General features: G+C 51.8%; 1 protein-coding gene across 5 annotated transcripts in view; it reads right to left on the reverse strand.

The window, feature by feature from the left end:
• LOC115121238 (cytoplasmic FMR1-interacting protein 1 homolog) overlaps positions 1 to 20,195 on the reverse strand; it is a 123,010-nt gene that overhangs the window by 1,773 nt on the left and 101,042 nt on the right. For 4 of the 5 annotated variants that reach the window (XM_065009396.1, XM_065009398.1, XM_065009397.1 and 1 more), the window contains 6 exons: positions 16,295 to 16,385; positions 14,050 to 14,180; positions 10,045 to 10,117; positions 9,500 to 9,594; positions 4,881 to 5,119; positions 34 to 181 (listed from right to left, as the gene is read on the reverse strand). In XM_065009396.1, the coding sequence (XP_064865468.1) occupies positions 34 to 181; positions 4,881 to 5,119; positions 9,500 to 9,594; positions 10,045 to 10,117; positions 14,050 to 14,180; positions 16,295 to 16,385 (777 nt within the window). Of the gene's footprint in view, positions 1 to 33; positions 182 to 3,129; positions 3,227 to 4,880; positions 5,120 to 9,499; positions 9,595 to 10,044; positions 10,118 to 14,049; positions 14,181 to 16,294; positions 16,386 to 20,195 lie in introns of those variants that run through there. The other variant, XM_065009400.1, reaches the window with a different exon arrangement.

Raw genomic sequence — 20,195 nt, forward strand, 5'->3', positions numbered from 1 at the left:
TCTAGTGTCGCTGACCCCTGACCCTCCACTCACCACACTCTTGATGATCTCATCCTTTCCATCGTGTTTCTGCACCTTCAGCAGGTGATAGCTGAAGTCCAGGATGTCAAAGCGTCTCTGTTGACCCAGTAGGGAGATGATCATACAGCCGGCCCAGTGGAGACCGTCCCCGAAACACTGCCTGGAAAATACAACACAGGTTATACACCCAGCCCAGTGGAGACCGTCCCCGAAACACTGCCTGGAAAATACAACACAGGTTATATACCCAGCCCAGTGGAGACCGTCCCCGAAACACTGCCTGGAAAATACAACACAGGTTATATACCCAGCCCAGTGGAGACCGTCCCCGAAACACTGCCTGGAAAATACAACACAGGTTATATACCCAGCCCAGTGGAGACCGTCCCCGAAACACAGGTTATATACCCAGCCCAGTGGAGACAGTCCCCGAAACACAGGTTATATACCCAGCCCAGTGGAGACCGTCCCCGAAACACTGCCTGGAAAATACAACACAGGTTATATACCCAGCCCAGTGGAGACCGTCCCCGAAACACTGCCTGGAAAATACAACACAGGTTATATACCCAGCCCAGTGGAGACCGTCCTCGACACACAGGTTATATACCCAGCCCAGTGGAGACCGTCCCCGAAACACTGCCTGGAAAATACAACACAGGTTATATACCCAGCCCAGTGGAGACCGTCCCCGAAACACAGGTTATATACCCAGCCCAGTGGAGACAGTCCCCGAAACACAGGTTATATACCCAGCCCAGTGGAGACAGTCCCCGAAACACAGGTTATATACCCAGCCCAGTGGAGACCGTCCCCGAAACACTGCCTGGAAAATACAACACAGGTTATATACCCAGCCCAGTGGAGACCGTCCCCGAAACACTGCCTGGAAAATACAACACAGGTTATACACCCAGCCCAGTGGAGACCGTCCCCGAAACACTGCCTGGAAAATACAACAGAGGTTATAAACCCCCATCCAGTGGAGACCGTCCCCGAAACACTGCCTGGAAAATACAACACAGGTTATACACCCAGCCCAGTGGAGACCGTCCCCGAAACACTGCCTGGAAAATACAACACAGGTTATATACCCAGCCCAGTGGAGACAGTCCCCGAAACACTGCCTGGAAAATACAACACAGGTTATATACCCAGCCCAGTGGAGACCGTCCCCGAAACACTGCCTGGAAAATACAACACAGGTTATATACCCAGCCCAGTGGAGACAGTCCCCGAAACACTGCCTGGAAAATACAACACAGGTTATATACCCAGCCCAGTGGAGACCGTCCCCGAAACACTGCCTGGAAAATACAACACAGGTTATATACCCAGCCCAGTGGAGAAAGTCCCCGAAACACTGCCTGGAAAATACAACACAGGTTATATACCCAGCCCAGTGGAGACCGTCCCCGAAACACAGGTTATATACCCAGCCCAGTGGAGACCGTCCCCGAAACACAGGTTATACACCCAGCCCAGTGGAGACCGTCCCCGAAACACTGCCTGGAAAATACAACACAGGTTATATACCCAGCCCAGTGGAGACCGTCCCCGAAACACTGCCTGGAAAATACAACACAGGTTATACACCCAGCCCAGTGGAGACAGTCCCCGAAACACAGGTTATATACCCAGCCCAGTGGAGACCGTCCCCGAAACACTGCCTGGAAAATACAACACAGGTTATATACCCAGCCCAGTGGAGACCGTCCTCGACACACAGGTTATATACCCAGCCCAGTGGAGACCGTCCCCGAAACACTGCCTGGAAAATACAACACAGGTTATATACCCAGCCCAGTGGAGACCGTCCCCGAAACACAGGTTATATACCCAGCCCAGTGGAGACAGTCCCCGAAACACAGGTTATATACCCAGCCCAGTGGAGACCGTCCCCGAAACACTGCCTGGAAAATACAACACAGGTTATATACCCAGCCCAGTGGAGACCGTCCCCGAAACACTGCCTGGAAAATACAACACAGGTTATACACCCAGCCCAGTGGAGACCGTCCCCGAAACACTGCCTGGAAAATACAACAGAGGTTATAAACCCCCATCCAGTGGAGACCGTCCCCGAAACACTGCCTGGAAAATACAACACAGGTTATACACCCAGCCCAGTGGAGACCGTCCCCGAAACACTGCCTGGAAAATACAACACAGGTTATATACCCAGCCCAGTGGAGACCGTCCCCGAAACACTGCCTGGAAAATACAACACAGGTTATATACCCAGCCCAGTGGAGAAAGTCCCCGAAACACTGCCTGGAAAATACAACACAGGTTATATACCCAGCCCAGTGGAGACCGTCCCCGAAACACAGGTTATATACCCAGCCCAGTGGAGACCGTCCACGAAACACAGGTTATACACCCAGCCCAGTGGAGACCGTCCCCGAAACACTGCCTGGAAAATACAACACAGGTTATATACCCAGCCCAGTGGAGACCGTCCCCGAAACACTGCCTGGAAAATACAACACAGGTTATACACCCAGCCCAGTGGAGACAGTCCCCGAAACACAGGTTATATACCCAGCCCAGTGGAGACCGTCCCCGAAACACTGCCTGGAAAATACAACACAGGTTATACACCCAGCCCAGTGGAGACAGTCCCCGAAACACAGGTTATATACCCAGCCCAGTGGAGACAGTCCCCGAAACACAGGTTATATACCCAGCCCAGTGGAGACCGTCCCCGAAACACTGCCTGGAAAATACAACACAGGTTATATACCCAGCCCAGTGGAGACCGTCCCCGAAACACAGGTTATATACCCAGCCCAGTGGAGACCGTCCCCGAAACACTGCCTGGAAAATACAACACAGGTTATATACCCAGCCCAGTGGAGACCGTCCCCAAAACACAGGTTATATACCCAGCCCAGTGGAGACCGTCCCCGAAACACTGCCTGGAAAATACAACACAGGTTATATACCCAGCCCAGTGGAGACCGTCCCCGAAACACTGCCTGGAAAATACAACACAGGTTATATACCCAGCCCAGTGGAGACCGTCCCCGAAACACAGGTTATATACCCAGCCCAGTGGAGACCGTCCCCGAAACACAGGTTATATACCCAGCCCAGTGGAGACCGTCCCCGAAACACAGGTTATATACCCAGCCCAGTGGAGACCGTCCCCGAAACACAGGTTATATACCCAGCCCAGTGGAGACCGTCCCCGAAACACTGCCTGGAAAATACAACACATGTTATACACCCAGAGATCACCCCCCTCTATACAGAGCAGAGATCACCCCCTCTATACAGAGCAGAGATCCCCCTCTATACAGAGCAGAGATCACCCCCTCTATACAGAGCAGAGATCACCCCCCTCTATACAGAGCAGAGATCAGCAGAGATCCCCCTCTATACAGAGCAGAGATCCCTATACCTCTATACAGAGCAGAGATCACCCCCTCTATACAGAGCAGAGACCCCCCCTCTATACAGAGCAGAGATCACCCCCTCTATACAGAGCAGAGACCCCCCTCTATACAGAGCAGAGATCCCCCCTCTATACAGAGCAGAGATCACCCCCTCTATACAGAGCAGAGATCACCCCCTCTATACAGAGCAGAGATCACCCCCTCTATACAGAGCAGAGACCACCCCCTATACAGAGCAGAGACCACCCCCCTCTATACAGAGCAGAGACCCATACCCCCTCTATACAGAGCAGAGATCAGCCCCCTCTATACAGAGCAGAGATCACCCCCTCTATACAGAGCAGATCACCCCCTCTATACAGAGCAGAGATCCCCCCCTCTATACAGAGCAGAGATCACCCCCTCTATACAGAGCAGAGATCACCCCCTCTATACAGAGCAGAGATCACCCCCTCTATACAGAGCAGAGATCACCCCTCTATACAGAGCAGAGATCCCCTATACAGAGCAGATCCCCCTCTATACAGAGCAGAGATCACCCCCTCTATACAGAGCAGAGATCACCCCCTCTATACAGAGCAGAGATCCCCCCTACAGAGCAGATACAGAGCAGAGATCCCCCTCTATACAGAGCAGAGATCACCCCCTCTATACAGAGCAGAGATCATTCTATACAGAGCAGAGATCCCCCCTCTATACAGAGCAGAGATCCCCCTCTATACAGAGCAGAGATCACCCCCTCTCTATACAGAGCAGAGATCACCCCCTCTATACAGAGCAGAGATCCCCCCTCTATACAGAGCAGAGATCACCCCCCCTCTATACAGAGCAGAGATCACCCCCTCTATACAGAGCAGAGATCCCCCCCTCTATACAGAGCAGAGATCACCCCCCTCTATACAGAGCAGAGATCACCCCCTCTATACAGAGCAGAGATCCCCCCTCTATACAGAGCAGAGATCACCCCCCTCTATACAGAGCAGAGAGACAGAGCCCCCCTCTATACAGAGCAGAGATCACCCCCTCTATACAGAGCAGAGATCACCCCCCTCTATACAGAGCAGAGATCACCCCCTCTATACAGAGCAGAGATCACCCCCCTCTATACAGCAGAGATCACCCCCCTCTATACAGAGCAGAGATCACCCCCCTCTATACAGAGCAGAGATCACCCCCTCTATACAGAGCAGAGATCACCCCCCTCTATACAGAGCAGAGATCACCCCCTCTATACAGAGCAGAGATCCCTCCCCCCCTCTATACAGAGCAGAGATCCCCTCCCCCCTCTATACAGAGCAGACATCCCCCCCTCCCCCCTCTATACAGAGCAGAGATCCCCCCCCCTATACAGAGCAGAGATCACCCCCCCTCTATTCAGAGCAGAGATCCTCCCCCTCTATACAGAGCAGTGTAAACCCCTCAGGGATCCTTCTAGACCGATGCTGTGTCACTACTCACTCCACGGTGAACTCGTGTGCTCCTACAGGGATGCAGTAAACAAACTGCATGGCGCTCCACAGCCGGTGAAACTCCACACACTCGTCCACGTGCATCACGCCGTTGCTGGGCAACGGGCCGCGCCAGATGGGGTCGTCCAGGAAACCGCGGACGCGAGTCAGGATGACCTCGAACATGGACAGGCCACAGCACAGACGCTCTTTGGTCAGCAGGTCACCTTCACGGGCTATGGCTATTTGCTACGGGGGGAGACGGAGGAAGAGGAGGGAGGGAGACGGAGGAAGAGGGTAGAGATGAGATTCCGTGTACAGCCACAGAAGTATGGGGCAGTACTGGTGTTAACTAAGGCAGTGTGATGGTACCTGTGGGGTTCCCAGGGCTGGTGTTAACTAAGGCAGTGTGATGGTACCTGTGGGGTTCACTAAGGCAGTGTGATGGTACCTGTGGGGTTCCCAGGGCTGGTGTTAACTAAGGCAGTGTGATGGTACCTGTGGGGTTCCCAGGGCTGGTGTTAACTAAAGCAGTGTGATGGTTCCCAGGGCTGGTGTTCACTAAGGCAGTGTGATGGTACCTGTGGGGTTCCCAGGGCTGGTGTTTACTAAAGCAGTGTGATGGTACCTGTGGGGTTCCCAGGGCTGGTGTTAACTAAGGCAGTGTGATGGTTCCCAGGGCTGGTGTTAACTGATGGTTCCCAGGGCTGGTGTTTACTAAGGCAGTGTGATGGTACCTGTGGGGTTCCCAGGGCTGGTGTTAACTAAGGCAGTGGTGTTTACTAAGGCAGTGTGATGGTACCTGTGGGGTTCCCAGGGCTGGTGTTAACTAAGGCAGTGTGATGGTACCTGTGGGGTTCCCAGGGCTGGTGTTAACTAAGGCAGTGTGATGGTACCTGTGGGGTTCCCAGTACTGGTGTTTACTAAGGCAGTGTGATGGTACCTGTGGGGTTCCCAGGGCTGGTGTTTACTAAGGCAGTGTGATGGTACCTGTGGGGTTCCCAGGGCTGGTGTTAACTAAGGCAGTGTGATGGTACCTGTGGGGTTCCCAGGGCTGGTGTTAACTAAGGCAGTGTGATGGTACCTGTGGGGTTCCCAGGGCTGGTGTTTACTAAGGCAGTGTGATGGTACCTGTGGGGTTCCCAGGGCTGGTGTAATCTAAGGCAGTGTGATGGTACCTGTGATGGTTCCCAGGGCTGGTGTTTACTAAGGCAGTGTGATGGTACCTGTGATGATTCCCAGTACTGGTGTTTACTAAGGCAGTGTGATGGTACCTGTGGGGTTCCCAGGGCTGGTGTTAACTAAGGCAGTGTGATGGTACCTGTGGGGTTCCCAGGGCTGGTGTTTACTAAGGCAGTGTGATGGTACCTGTGGGGTTCCCAGGGCTGGTGTTAACTAAGGCAGTGTGATGGTTCCCAGGGCTGGTGTTAACTAAGGCAGTGTGATGGTACCTGTGATGGTCCCCAGGGCTGGTGTTTACTAAGGCAGTGTGATGGTACCTGTGGGGTTCCCAGTGCTGGTGTTTACTAAGGCAGTGTGATGGTTCCCAGTACTGGTGTTAACTAAGGCAGTGTGATGGTACCTGTGGGGTTCCCAGGGCTGGTGTTTACTAAGGCAGTGTGATGGTACCTGTGGGGTTCCCAGGGCTGGTGTTAACTAAGGCAGTGTGATGGTACCTGTGGGGTTCCCAGGGCTGGTGTTTACTAAGGCAGTGTGATGGTACCTGTGGGGTTCCCAGGGCTGGTGTTAACTAAGGCAGTGTGATGGTACCTGTGATGGTTCCCAGGGCTGGTGTTTACTAAGGCAGTGTGATGGTACCTGTGATGATTCCCAGTACTGGTGTTTACTAAGGCAGTGTGATGGTACCTGTGGGGTTCCCAGGGCTGGTGTTAACTAAGGCAGTGTGATGGTACCTGTGGGGTTCCCAGGGCTGGTGTTTACTAAGGCAGTGTGATGGTACCTGTGGGGTTCCCAGGGCTGGTGTTAACTAAGGCAGTGTGATGGTTCCCAGGGCTGGTGTTAACTAAGGCAGTGTGATGGTACCTGTGGGGTTCCCAGTGCTGGTGTTTACTAAGGCAGTGTGATGGTTCCCAGTACTGGTGTTAACTAAGGCAGTGTGATGGTACCTGTGGGGTTCCCAGTGCTGGTGTTTACTAAGGCAGTGTGATGGTTCCCAGTACTGGTGTTAACTAAGGCAGTGTGATGGTACCTGTGGGGTTCCCAGGGCTGGTGTTAACTAAGGCAGTGTGATGGTACCTGTGGGGTTCCCAGGGCTGGTGTTTACTAAGGCAGTGTGATGGTACCTGTGGGGTTCCCAGGGCTGGTGTTAACTATGGCAGTGTGATGGTACCTGTGGGGTTCCCAGGGCTGGTGTTAACTAAGGCAGTGTGATGGTACCTGTGGGGTTCCCAGGGCTGGTGTTAACTAAGGCAGTGTGATGGTACCTGTGGGGTTCCCAGGGCTGGTGTTAACTAAGGCAGTGTGATGGTACCTGTGGGGTTCCCAGGGCTGGTGTTTACTAAGGCAGTGTGATGGTTCCCAGGGCTGGTGTTTACTAAGGCAGTGTGATGGTACCTGTGGGGTTCCCAGGGCTGGTGTTAACTAAGGCAGTGTGATGGTACCTGTGGGGTTCCCAGGGCTGGTGTTAACTAAGGCAGTGTGATGGTACCTGTGGGGTTCACTAAGGCAGTGTGATGGTACCTGTGGGGTTCCCAGGGCTGGTGTTAACTAAGGCAGTGTGATGGTACCTGTGGGGTTCCCAGGGCTGGTGTTAACTAAGGCAGTGTGATGGTACCTGTGGGGTTCCCAGGGCTGGTGTTAACTAAGGCAGTGTGATGGTACCTGTGGGGTTCACTAAGGCAGTGTGATGGTACCTGTGGGGTTCCCAGGGCTGGTGTTTACTAAGGCAGTGTGATGGTACCTGTGGGGTTCCCAGGGCTGGTGTTTACTAAGGCAGTGTGATGGTACCTGTGGGGTTCCCAGGGCTGGTGTTAACTAAGGCAGTGTGATGGTACCTGTGGGGTTCCCAGGGCCGGTGTTTACTAAGGCAGTGTGATGGTACCTGTGGGGTTCCCAGGGCTGGTGTTAACTAAGGCAGTGTGATGGTACCTGTGGGGTTCCCAGGGCTGGTGTTAACTAAGGCAGTGTGATGGTACCTGTGGGGTTCCCAGGGCTGGTGTTAACTAAGGCAGTGTGATGGTACCTGTGGGGTTCCCAGGGCTGGTGTTAACTAAGGCAGTGTGATGGTTCCCAGGGCTGGTGTTAACTAAGGCAGTGTGATGGTACCTGTGGGGTTCCCAGGGCTGGTGTTAACTAAGGCAGTGTGATGGTACCTGTGGGGTTCCCAGTACTGGTGTTTACTAAGGCAGTGTGATGGTACCTGTGGGGTTCCCAGGGCTGGTGTTAACTAAGGCAGTGTGATGGTACCTGTGGGGTTCCCAGGGCTGGTGTTTACTAAGGCAGTGTGATGGTACCTGTGATGGTTCCCAGGGCTGGTGTTAACTAAGGCAGTGTGATGGTACCTGTGGGGTTCCCAGGGCTGGTGTTAACTAAGGCAGTGTGATGGTACCTGTGGGGTTCACTAAGGCAGTGTGATGGTACCTGTGGGGTTCCCAGGGCTGGTGTTTACTAAGGCAGTGTGATGGTTCCCAGGGCTGGTGTTAACTAAGGCAGTGTGATGGTACCTGTGGGGTTCCCAGGGCTGGTGTTTACTAAGGCAGTGTGATGGTACCTGTGATGGTTCCCAGGGCTGGTGTTAACTAAGGCAGTGTGATGGTACCTGTGGGGTTCCCAGGGCTGGTGTTTACTAAGGCAGTGTGATGGTACCTGTGGGGTTCACTAAGGCAGTGTGATGGTACCTGTGGGGTTCCCAGGGCTGGTGTTAACTAAGGCAGTGTGATGGTTCCCAGGGCTGGTGTTAACTAAGGCAGTGTGATGGTACCTGTGGGGTTCCCAGGGCTGGTGTTAACTAAGGCAGTGTGATGGTTCCCAGGGCTGGTGTTAACTAAGGCAGTGTGATGGTTCCCAGTACTGGTGTTAACTAAGGCAGTGTGATGGTACCTGTGGGGTTCCCAGGGCTGGTGTTAACTAAGGCAGTGTGATGGTTCCTGTGGGGTTCCCAGGGCTGGTGTTTACTAAGGCAGTGTGATGGTACCTGTGGGGTTCACTAAGGCAGTGTGATGGTACCTGTGGGGTTCCCAGGGCTGGTGTTAACTAAGGCAGTGTGATGGTACCTGTGGGGTTCCCAGGGCTGGTGTTAACTAAGGCAGTGTGATGGTTCCTGTGGGGTTCCCAGGGCTGGTGTTTACTAAGGCAGTGTGATGGTACCTGTGGGGTTCACTAAGGCAGTGTGATGGTACCTGTGGGGTTCCCAGGGCTGGTGTTAACTAAGGCAGTGTGATGGTACCTGTGGGGTTCCCAGGGCTGGTGTTAACTAAGGCAGTGTGATGGTTCCCAGGGCTGGTGTTAACTAAGGCAGTGTGATGGTACCTGTGGGGTTCCCAGGGCTGGTGTTAACTAAGGCAGTGTGATGGTACCTGTGGGGTTCCCAGGGCTGGTGTTAACTAAGGCAGTGTGATGGTACCTGTGGGGTTCCCAGGGCTGGTGTTTACTAAGGCAGTGTGATGGTACCTGTGGGGTTCCCAGGCGTTCTATCAGAGGAACCAGGTGCAGGGCTGTGTACTTAGCCTCCAGGCGTTTCATCTTGGCATCAAGACGCTCACCCTCTGAGAAGAGACAAGAGATCCACTCAGACAGAATGACACATGCACCACTCAGTAGTGATCCACTCAGACAGACAGTAGTGATCCACTCAGACAGACAGTAGTGATCCACTCAGACAGACAGTAGTGATCCACTCAGACAGACAGTAGTGATCCACTCAGACAGACAGTAGTGATCCACTCAGACAGACAGTAGTGATCCACTCAGACTGACAGTAGTGATCCACTCAGACAGACAGTAGTGATCCACTCAGACAGACAGTAGTGATCCACTCAGACAGACAGTAGTGATCCACTCAGACAGACAGTAGTGATCCACTCAGACAGACAGTAGTGATCCACTCAGACTGACAGTAGTGATCCACTCAGACAGACAGTAGTGACCCACTCAGACTGACACGTGCACTAGTCTGACACTAACACACAGCACAGAATAAATAAAGACATTATTACCTTTGACATGGACCCTGGGCAGAATGTTCTGGAACGGTGCGGCGTGAAGCAGGTCACACACTTCCTCCTGCGACTGAGAGGAAACACATATCATCACAGCTAGTGCCTTCAGAACGTATTCACACGAAAGGACATTCTCCACATTTCGTTGTGTTACAGCCTGAATTTAAAATGAATTACATTGAGATTGTGTCAGTGGCCTACACACAATACCCCATAATGTCAAAGTGAAATTATGTTTAGACATTTTTATAAATGAAAGCGGCCGGTACTAGCTCTCAGGCTAGTATGAAAGGCGGCCGGTATGAGGGTTAGCTCTCAGGCTAGTATGAAAGGCGGCCGGTATGAGGGTTAGCTCTCAGGCTAGTATGAAAGGTGGACGGTATGAGGGTTAGCTCTCAGGCTAGTATGAAAGGTGGACGGTATGAGGGTTAGCTCTCAGGCTAGTATGAAAGGCGGCCGGTATGAGGGTTAGCTCTCAGGCTAGTATGAAAGGTGGACGGTATGAGGGTTAGCTCTCAGGCTAGTATGAAAGGTGGACGGTATGAGGGTTAGCTCTCAGGCTAGTATGAAAGGTGGACGGTATGAGGGTTAGCTCTCAGGCTAGTATGAAAGGTGGACGGTATGAGGGTTAGCTCTCAGGCTAGTATGAAAGGTAGCCGGTATGAGGGTTAGCTCTCAGGCTAGTATGAAAGGTGGCTGGTATGAGGGTTAGCTCTCAGGCTAGTATGAAAGGCGGCCAGTATGAGGGTTAGCTCTCAGGCTAGAATGAAAGGTGGCCGGTATGAGGGTTAGCTCTCAGGCTAGTATGAGAGGCGGCCAGTATGAGGGTTAGCTCTCAGGCTAGTATGAAAGGTGGCCGGTATGAGGGTTAGCTCTCAGGCTAGTATGAAAGGCGGCCAGTATGAGGGTTAGCTCTCAGGCTAGAATGAAAGGTGGCCGGTATGAGGGTTAGCTCTCAGGCTAGTATGAGAGGCGGCCAGTATGAGGGTTAGCTCTCAGGCTAGTATGAAAGGCAGCCAGTATGAGGGTTAGCTCTCAGGCTAGTATGAAAGGCGGCCAGTATGAGGGTTAGCTCTCAGGCTAGTATGAGAGGCGGCCATTATGAGGGTTAGCTCTCAGGCTAGTATGAAAGGTGGCCGGTATGAGGGTTAGCTCTCAGGCTAGTATGAAAGGCGGCCAGTATGAGGGTTAGCTCTCAGGCTAGTATGAAAGGCGGCCGGTATGAGGGTTAGCTCTCAGGCTAGTATGAGAGGCGGCCATTATGAGGGTTAGCTCTCAGGCTAGTATGAAGGTTAGCTCTCAGGCTAGTATGAGAGGCGGCCATTATGAGGGTTAGCTCTCAGGCTAGTATGAAAGGCAGCCAGTATGAGGGTTAGCTCTCAGGCTAGTATGAAAGGCGGCCGGTATGAGGGTTAGCTCTCAGGCTAGTATGAAAGGCGGCCAGTATGAGGGTTAGCTCTCAGGCTAGTATGAAAGGCAGCCAGTATGAGGGTTAGCTCTCAGGCTAGTATGAAAGGTGGCCAGTATTTGGGAGAGAAAATATCTATAGACTTCCAAAAGTACTCGCACTCAAAACCATGAAGAGGATTAACCCAAGGAGGCGGAGATGCAAAAATAATATAATTCACGTTTAAAAGAATATCATTAATTTAATCCATATGAAGGTGGTAATACAACTACAGGTTAGTTTCAGCCTGATGCCTTCATCAGGGCTGAACAAACAGATGGTGGTTAACAGGATTTATTCATGACTACGGTACCTCATCTCTCTACCCCTCATCTCTGTACCCCACACATCTCTGTACCCCACACATCTCTGTACCCCACACATCTCTCTACCCCACACATCTCTCTACCCCTCATCTCTCTACCCCTCATCTCTCTACCCCACACATCTCTCTACCCCACACATAATCTACCCCACACATCTCTCTACCCCACACATAATCTACCCCACACATAATCTACCCCACACATAATCTACCCCACACATAATCTACCCCACACATACAATTATCTGGAAGGTCCCTCAGGTCGAGCAGTGAATTTCAACCACAAAGACCAGGGAGGTTTTCCAATGCCTCACAAAGAAGGGTCCTAAACCTAACCTATTGGTAGATGGGTAAAAAACAAAAACAAACCGACATTGAATATCCCTTTGAGCATGGTGAAGTTATTAATTACACTTTGGATGGTGTATCAATACACCCAGTCACTACAGAGATACAGGCATCCTTCCTAACTCAGTGTATCAATACACCCAGTCACTACAAAGATACAGGCATCCTTCCTAACTCAGTGTATCAATACACCCAGTCACTACAAAGATACAGGCATCCTTCCTAACTCAGTGTATCAATACACCCAGTCACTACAGAGATACAGGCATCCTTCCTAACTCAGTGTATCAATACACCCAGTCACTACAGAGATACAGGCATCCTTCCTAACTCAGTGTATCAATACACCCAGTCACTACAAAGATACAGGCATCCTTCCTAACTCAGTTGCCGGAGAAGAAGGAAACTGCTCAGGGATTTCACCATGAGGCCAATGGTGACTTTAAAACAGTTACAGAGTTTAATGGCTGTGACAGGAGAAAACTGAGGATGGATCAACAACGTTGTAGTTACTCCACAATACTAAACTAATTGACACAGTGAAAAGAAGGAAGCCTGTACAGAATAAAATATATTCCAAAACATGCACTAAGGTAAAAAATGTGGCAAAGAAATTATCTTTATGTCCTGAATACAAAGTGTTATGTTTGGGGTAGTACTTCTTCATATTTGCAAGCACAGTGGTGGCTGCATCATGTTATGGGTATGCTTGTCATCATTAAGGGCTAGTGAGTTAAGGATAAAAAAGAAACAGAATGGAGCTAAGCAAAGGCAAAATCCTAGAGGAAAACCTGGTTCATTCTGCTTTCCAGACGCTGGGAGATGAATTCACCTTTCAGCAGGACAATAACCTGGTTCATTCTGCTTTCCACCAGACACTGGGAGATGAATTCACCTTTCAGCAGGACAATAACCTGGTTCATTCTGCTTTCCAGACGCTGGGAGATGAATTCACCTTTCAGCAGGACAATAACCTGGTTCAGTCTGCTTTCCACCAGACACTGGGAGATGAATTCACCTTTCAGCAGGACAATAACCTAAAACACAAGGCCACATCTACACCAAGACAACACTGAATGTTCCCGAGTGGTCTAGTTACAGTTGTGACTTAAATTGTCTTGAAAACCAACTTGACAGAGCTTGAAAATATTGTTCAATCCAGGTGTGCAAAGCTCTTAAGAGACTTACCCAGGAAGACTCACAGCTGTAATCACTATTAGAGACTTACCCAGAAAGACTCACAGCTCTTAGAGACTTACCCAGAAAGACTCACAGCTCTTAGAGACTTACCCAGAAAGACTCCCAGCTGTAATCACTCTTAGAGACTTACCCAGAAAGACTCACAGCTCTTTGTTCAGGGGAACAGTGGGTTAACTGCCTTGTTCAGGGGAACAGTGGGTTAACTGCCTTGTTCAGGGGAACAGTGGGGTTAACTGCCTTGTTCAGGGGAACAGTGGGTTAACTGCCTTGTTCAGGGGAACAGTGGGGTTAACTGCCTTGTTCAGGGAAACAGTGGGGTTAACTGCCTTGTTCAGGGGAACAGTGGGTTAACTGCCTTGTTCAGGGGAACAGTGGGTTAACTGCCTTGTTCAGGGGAACAGTGGGTTAACTGCCTTGTTCAGGGGCAGAACCACAGATTTGTACCTTGTCAGCTCGGGGTTCCAGTTACTAGTCCAACGCACTAACCACGAGGCCGCCCGCCGTCCCCCCAAAAAACACATTTTCACTTTTTCATTATGGGGTTTTGTGTGTAGATGAGAGAGATGTTTTTATTTATTCCGGCTCTATATGGAATAAGTCAGGCGGTAGGAATACTTTCTGAAGACAACATCTAGCCCAGCGAAGAAGAATGGCTGCCAATCAGTGTGGTTGAAGATCTTACCAGGCTCTGTTCGCTGAGCAGACAGAAGAGGAGAGCATTGCCGACTTCTCTGAGGTTTTGGAAACAGACCGTCTTCAACTCGGCGTACTCCACTATGTCCTTCAGCTGGTGGTGGAAAAACTCCAGGATCCCTGGCAGGGAGGAGAGGCGGATATTGTTAGGTTAGATTACTTGTTAGATATTACTGCACGGTCGGAAACTAGAAGCACAAGCTTTTCGATACACTCGCATTAACATCTGCTAACCAGGTGTATGTGACAAATAACATCTGCTAACCATGTGACCAATAACATCTGCTAACCATGTGACCATTAACATCTGCTAACCATGTGACCAATAACATCTGCTAACCATGTGACCAATAACATCTGCTAACCATGTGTATGTGACCATTAACATCTGCTAACCATGTGACCATTAACATCTGCTAACCATGTGACCAATAACATCTGCTAACCATGTGTATGTGACCATTAACATCTGCTAACCATGTGACCATTAACATCTGCTAACCATGTGACCAATAACATCTGCTAACCATGTGTATGTGACCATTAACATCTGCTAACCATGTGACCAATAACATCTGCTAACCATGTGTATGTGACAATTAACATCTGCTAACCAGGTGTATGTGACCAATAAATCTGCTAACCATGTGTATGTGACCAATAACATCTGCTAACCATGTGACCATTAACATCTGCTAACCATGTGTATGTGACCAATAACATCTGCTAACCATGTGACCATTAACATCTGCTAACCATGTGACCATTAACATCTGCTAACCATGTGTATGTGACCATTAACATCTGCTAACCATGTGTATGTGACCAATAACATCTGCTAACCATGTGTATGTGACCATTAACATCTGCTAACCATGTGTATGTGACCAATAACATCTGCTAACCATGTGACCAATAACATCTGCTAACCATGTGACCAATAACATCTGCTAACCAGGTGTATGTGACCAATAACATCTGCTAACCATGTGACCAATAACATCTGCTAACCCTGTGACCATTAACATCTGCTAACCAGGTGTATGTGACCAATAACATCTGCTAACCATGTGACCATTAACATCTGCTAACCATGTGTATGTGACCAATAACATCTGGTAACCATGTGACCAATAACATCTGCTAACCATGTGACCATTAACATCTGCTAACCATGTGACCATTAACATCTGCTAACCATGTGTATGTGACCAATAACATCTGCTAACCATGTGACCATTAACATCTGCTAACCAGGTGTATGTGACCATTAACAACTGCTAACCATGTGTATGTGACCATTAACACCTGCTAACCATGTGTATGTGACCAATAACATCTGTTAACCATGTGTATGTGACCAATAACATCTGCTAACCCTGTGACCATTAACATCTGCTAACCATGTGTTATGTGACCATTAACATCTGCTAACCAGGTGACCATTAACATCTGCTAACCAGGTGTATGTTACCATTAACATCTGCTAACCATGTGACCAATAACATCTGCTAACCATGTGACCAATAACATCTGCTAACCATGTGACCAATAACATCTGCTAACCATGTGACCAATAACATCTGCTAACCAGGTGACCATTAACATCTGCTAACCAGGTGACCATTAACATCTGCTAACCAGGTGTATGTTACCATTAACATCTGCTAACCATGTGACCAATAACATCTGCTAACCATGTGACCAATAACATCTGCTAACCATGTGACCAATAACATCTGATAACCATGTGACCAATAACATCTGATGACCATGTGACCAATAACATCTGCTAACCATGTGACCAATAACATCTGCTAACCATGTGACCAATAACATCTGCTAACCATGTGTATGTAACCAATCAAATTGGATTTGATTTACATCAGCTAAACAGCTAGCTACTGTCGTCTACTTTGCTAAAACCTTTAATTACATAAAGATATGTCAAGACAATGAAGAAAGGTCCCTCTCCGGACTCACCCGGCGAGCCGTACTGAGGGGGGTTAATGACATACTGCACTCACCTGGCGAGCCGTACTGAGGGGGGTTAATGACATACTGCACTCACCTGGCGAGCCGTACTGAGGGGGTTAATGACATACTGCACTCACCTGGCGAGCCGTACTGAGGGGGGGTTAATGACATACTGCACTCACCTGGGGGTACTTAATGACATACTGCACTCACCTGGCGAGCCGTACTGAGGGGGGTTAATGACATACTGCACTCACCTGGCGAGCCGTACTCGTGGCGAGGGAGACGGCAGATCTTAGGCATCACCTCCATCAGGGTCTTCACATACTGCATGATGGTGCCCTGGAGCTGAGGGAGGGGGGGGGTGGCAGGGTTAATAACATACTGCATGATGGTGCCCTGGAGCTGAGGGGGTAATAACATACTGCATGATGGTGCCCTGGAGCTGAGGGAGGGGGTGGCAGGGTTAATAACATACTGCATGATGGTGCCCTGGAGCTGAGGGGGGTAATAACATACTGCATGATGGTGCCCTGGAGCTGAGGGGGGCAGGGTTAATAACATACTGCATGATGGTGCCCTGGAGCTGAGGGGGGACAGGGTTAATAACATACTGCATGATGGAGCCCTGGAGCTGAGGGGGGGGGGGTTAATAACATACTGCATAATGGTGCCCTGGAGCTGAGGGGGGCAGGGTTAATAACATACTGCATAATGGAGCCCTGGAGCTGAGGGGGGTTAATAACATACTGCATGATGGAGCCCTGGAGCTGAGGGGGGGGGTTAATAACATACTGCATGATGGTGCCCTGGAGCTGAGGGAGGGGTTAATAACATACTGCATGATGGTGCCCTGGAGCTGAGGGGGGCAGGGTTAATAACATACTGCATAATGGTGCCCTGGAGCTGAGGGGGGCAGGGTTAATAACATACTGCATAATGGTGCCCTGGAGCTGAGGGGGGCAGGGTTAATAACATACTGCATAATGGTGCCCTGGAGCTGAGGGGGCAGGGTTAATAACATACTGCATAATGGTGCCCTGGAGCTGAGGGGGGTTAATAACATACTGCATGATGGTGCCCTGGAGCTGAGGGGGAGGTTAATAACATACTGCATGATGGGGGGTTAATAACATACTGCATGATGGTGCCCTGGAGCTGAGGGGGTTAATAACATACTGCATGATGGTGCCCTGGAGCTGAGGGGGTAATAACATACTGCATGATGGTGCCCTGGAGCTGAGGGGGGTTAATAACATACTGCATGATGGTGCCCTGGAGCTGAGGGGGGTTAATAACATACTGCATGATGGAGCTGAGGGGGGCAGGGTTAATAACATACTGCATGATGGAGCTGAGGGTGGGGGGCAGGGTTAATAACATACTGCATGATGGAGCTGAGGGTGGGGGGCAGGGTTAATAACATACTGCATGATGGAGCTGAGGGGGGGGGCAGGGTTAATAACATACTGCATGATGGGGGGCAGGGTTAATAACATACTGCATGATGGGGGGGGCAGGGTTAATAACATACTGCATGATGGGGGGGTTAATGACATACTGCATGATGGAGCTGAGGGGGGGGGCAGGGTTAATAACATACTGCATGATGGAGCTGAGGGGGGCAGGGTTAATAACATACTGCATGATGGAGCTGAGGGGGCAGGGTTAATAACATACTGCATGATGGAGCTGAGGGGGGCAGGGTTAATAACATACTGCATGATGGAGCTGAGGGGGGCAGGGTTAATAACATACTGCATGATGGAGCTGAGGGGGGGGGGCAGGGTTAATAACATACTGCATGATGGAGCTGAGGGGGGGCAGGGTTAATAACATACTGCATGATGGAGCTGAGGGGGGAGGGTTAATAACATACTGCATGATGGGGGGGGCAGGGTTATAATGATGGTGTTCCATTCCACCCCACCATTCCACCACCCCTCCTCCATTCTACCCTCCTCCATCCCACCCCACCATTCCACCACCTCCTCCTCCATCCCACCCCACCATTCCACCACCCCTCCTCCATCCCATCCCACCATTCCACCACCCCTCCTCCATCCCACCCCACCATTCCACCACCCTCCTCCATCCCACCCCACCATTCTACCCCTCCTCCATCCCATCCCACCATTCCACCACCCCTCCTCCATTCTACCCCTCCTCCATCCCATCATTCCACCACCCCTCCTCCATTCTACCCCTCCTCCATCCCACCCCACCATTCCTCCTCCATTCTACCCCTCCTCCATCCCATCATTCCACCACCCCTCCTCCATCCCATCCCACCACCCCACCATTCCACCACCCCTCCTCCATCCCACCCCACCAGTCCACCACCCTCCTCCATCCCATCCCACCAGTCCACCACCCCTCCTCCATCCCACCATTCTACCCCTCCTCCATCCCATCCCACCATTCCACCACCCCTCCTCCATTCTACCACCCCTCCATCCCACCCCACCATTCCACCACCCCTCCTCCATTCTACCACCCCTCCATCCCACCCCACCATTCCACCACCCCTCCTCCATTCTACCCCTCCTCCATCCCACCCCACCATTCCTCCATCCCACCATTCTACCCCTCCTCCATCCCATCCCACCATTCTACCACCCCTCCATCCCACCCCACCATTCCACCACCCCTCCTCCATTCTACCCCTCCTCCATCCCACCCCACCATTCCACCACCCCTCCTCCATTCTACCCCCTCCCCACCATTCCACCACCCCTCCTCCATTCTACCACCCCTCCATCCCATCCCACCATTCTACCACTCCTCCTCCATCCCACCATTCTACCCCTCCTCCATCCCACCCCACCATTCCACCACCCCTCCTCCATTCTACCACCCCTCCATCCCACCCCACCATTCCACCACCCCTCCTCCATCCCACCCCACCATTCCACCACCCCTCCTCCATTCTACCCTCCCCACCATTCCACCACCCCTCCTCCATTCTACCACCCCTCCATCCCATCCCACCATTCTACCACTCCTCCTCCATCCCACCATTCTACCCCTCCTCCATCCCACCCCACCATTCCACCACCCTCCTCCATTCTACCACCCCTCCATCCCACCCCACCATCCCTCCTCCATCCCATCCCACCATTCCACCACCCCTCCTCCATCCCACCCCACCATTCCACCACCCTCCTCCATTCTACCCCTCCTCCATCCCACCCCACCATTCCACCACCCCTCCTCCATCCCATCCCACCATTCCACCACCCCTCCTCCATTCTACCACCCCTCCATCCCACCCCACCATTCCACCACCCCTCCTCCATTCTACCCCTCCTCCATCCCACCCCACCATTCCACCACCCTCCTCCATTCTACCACCCCTCCTCCATCCCACCCCACCATTCCACCACCCCTCCTCCATCCCACCCCCACCATTCCACCACCCCTCCTCCATCCCACCCCACCATTCCACCACCCCTCCTCCATTCTACCCCTCCTCCCATCCCACCATTCTACCACCCCTCCTCCATCCCATCCCACCATTCCACCACCCCTCCTCCATCCCATCCCACCATTCCACCACCCTCCTCCATCCCATCCCACCATTCCACCACCCCTCCTCCATCCCATCCCACCACCCCTCCTCCATCCCACCCCACCAGTCCACCACCCTTCCTCCATCCCATCCCACCAGTCCACCACCCCTCCTCCATCCCATCCCACCAGTCCACCACCCCTCCTCCATCCCATCCCACCAGTCCACCACCCCTCCTCCATCCCACCCCACCAGTCCACCACCCCTCCTCCATCCCACCCCACCATTCCACCACCCCCTCCTCCATCCCACCATTCTACCCCTCCTCCATCCCACCCCACCATTCCACCACCCCTCCTCCATCCCATCCCACCATTCCACCACCCCTCCTCCATTCTACCACCCCTCCATCCCACCCCACCATTCCACCACCCCTCCATTCTACCACCCTCCATCCCACCCCACCCCACCATTCCACCACCCCTCCTCCATTCTACCCTCCTCCATCCCACCCCACCATTCCACCACCCCTCCTCCATTCTACCACCCTCCATCCCACCCCACCATTCCACCACCCCTCCTCCATTCTACCACCCCTCCATCCCACCCCACCATTCCACCACCCCTCCTCCATTCTACCCCCTCCT

This window comes from Oncorhynchus nerka, linkage group LG24 (assembly GCF_034236695.1).
Source record: "Oncorhynchus nerka isolate Pitt River linkage group LG24, Oner_Uvic_2.0, whole genome shotgun sequence".
NCBI classification, from domain to species: domain Eukaryota; kingdom Metazoa; phylum Chordata; class Actinopteri; order Salmoniformes; family Salmonidae; genus Oncorhynchus; species Oncorhynchus nerka.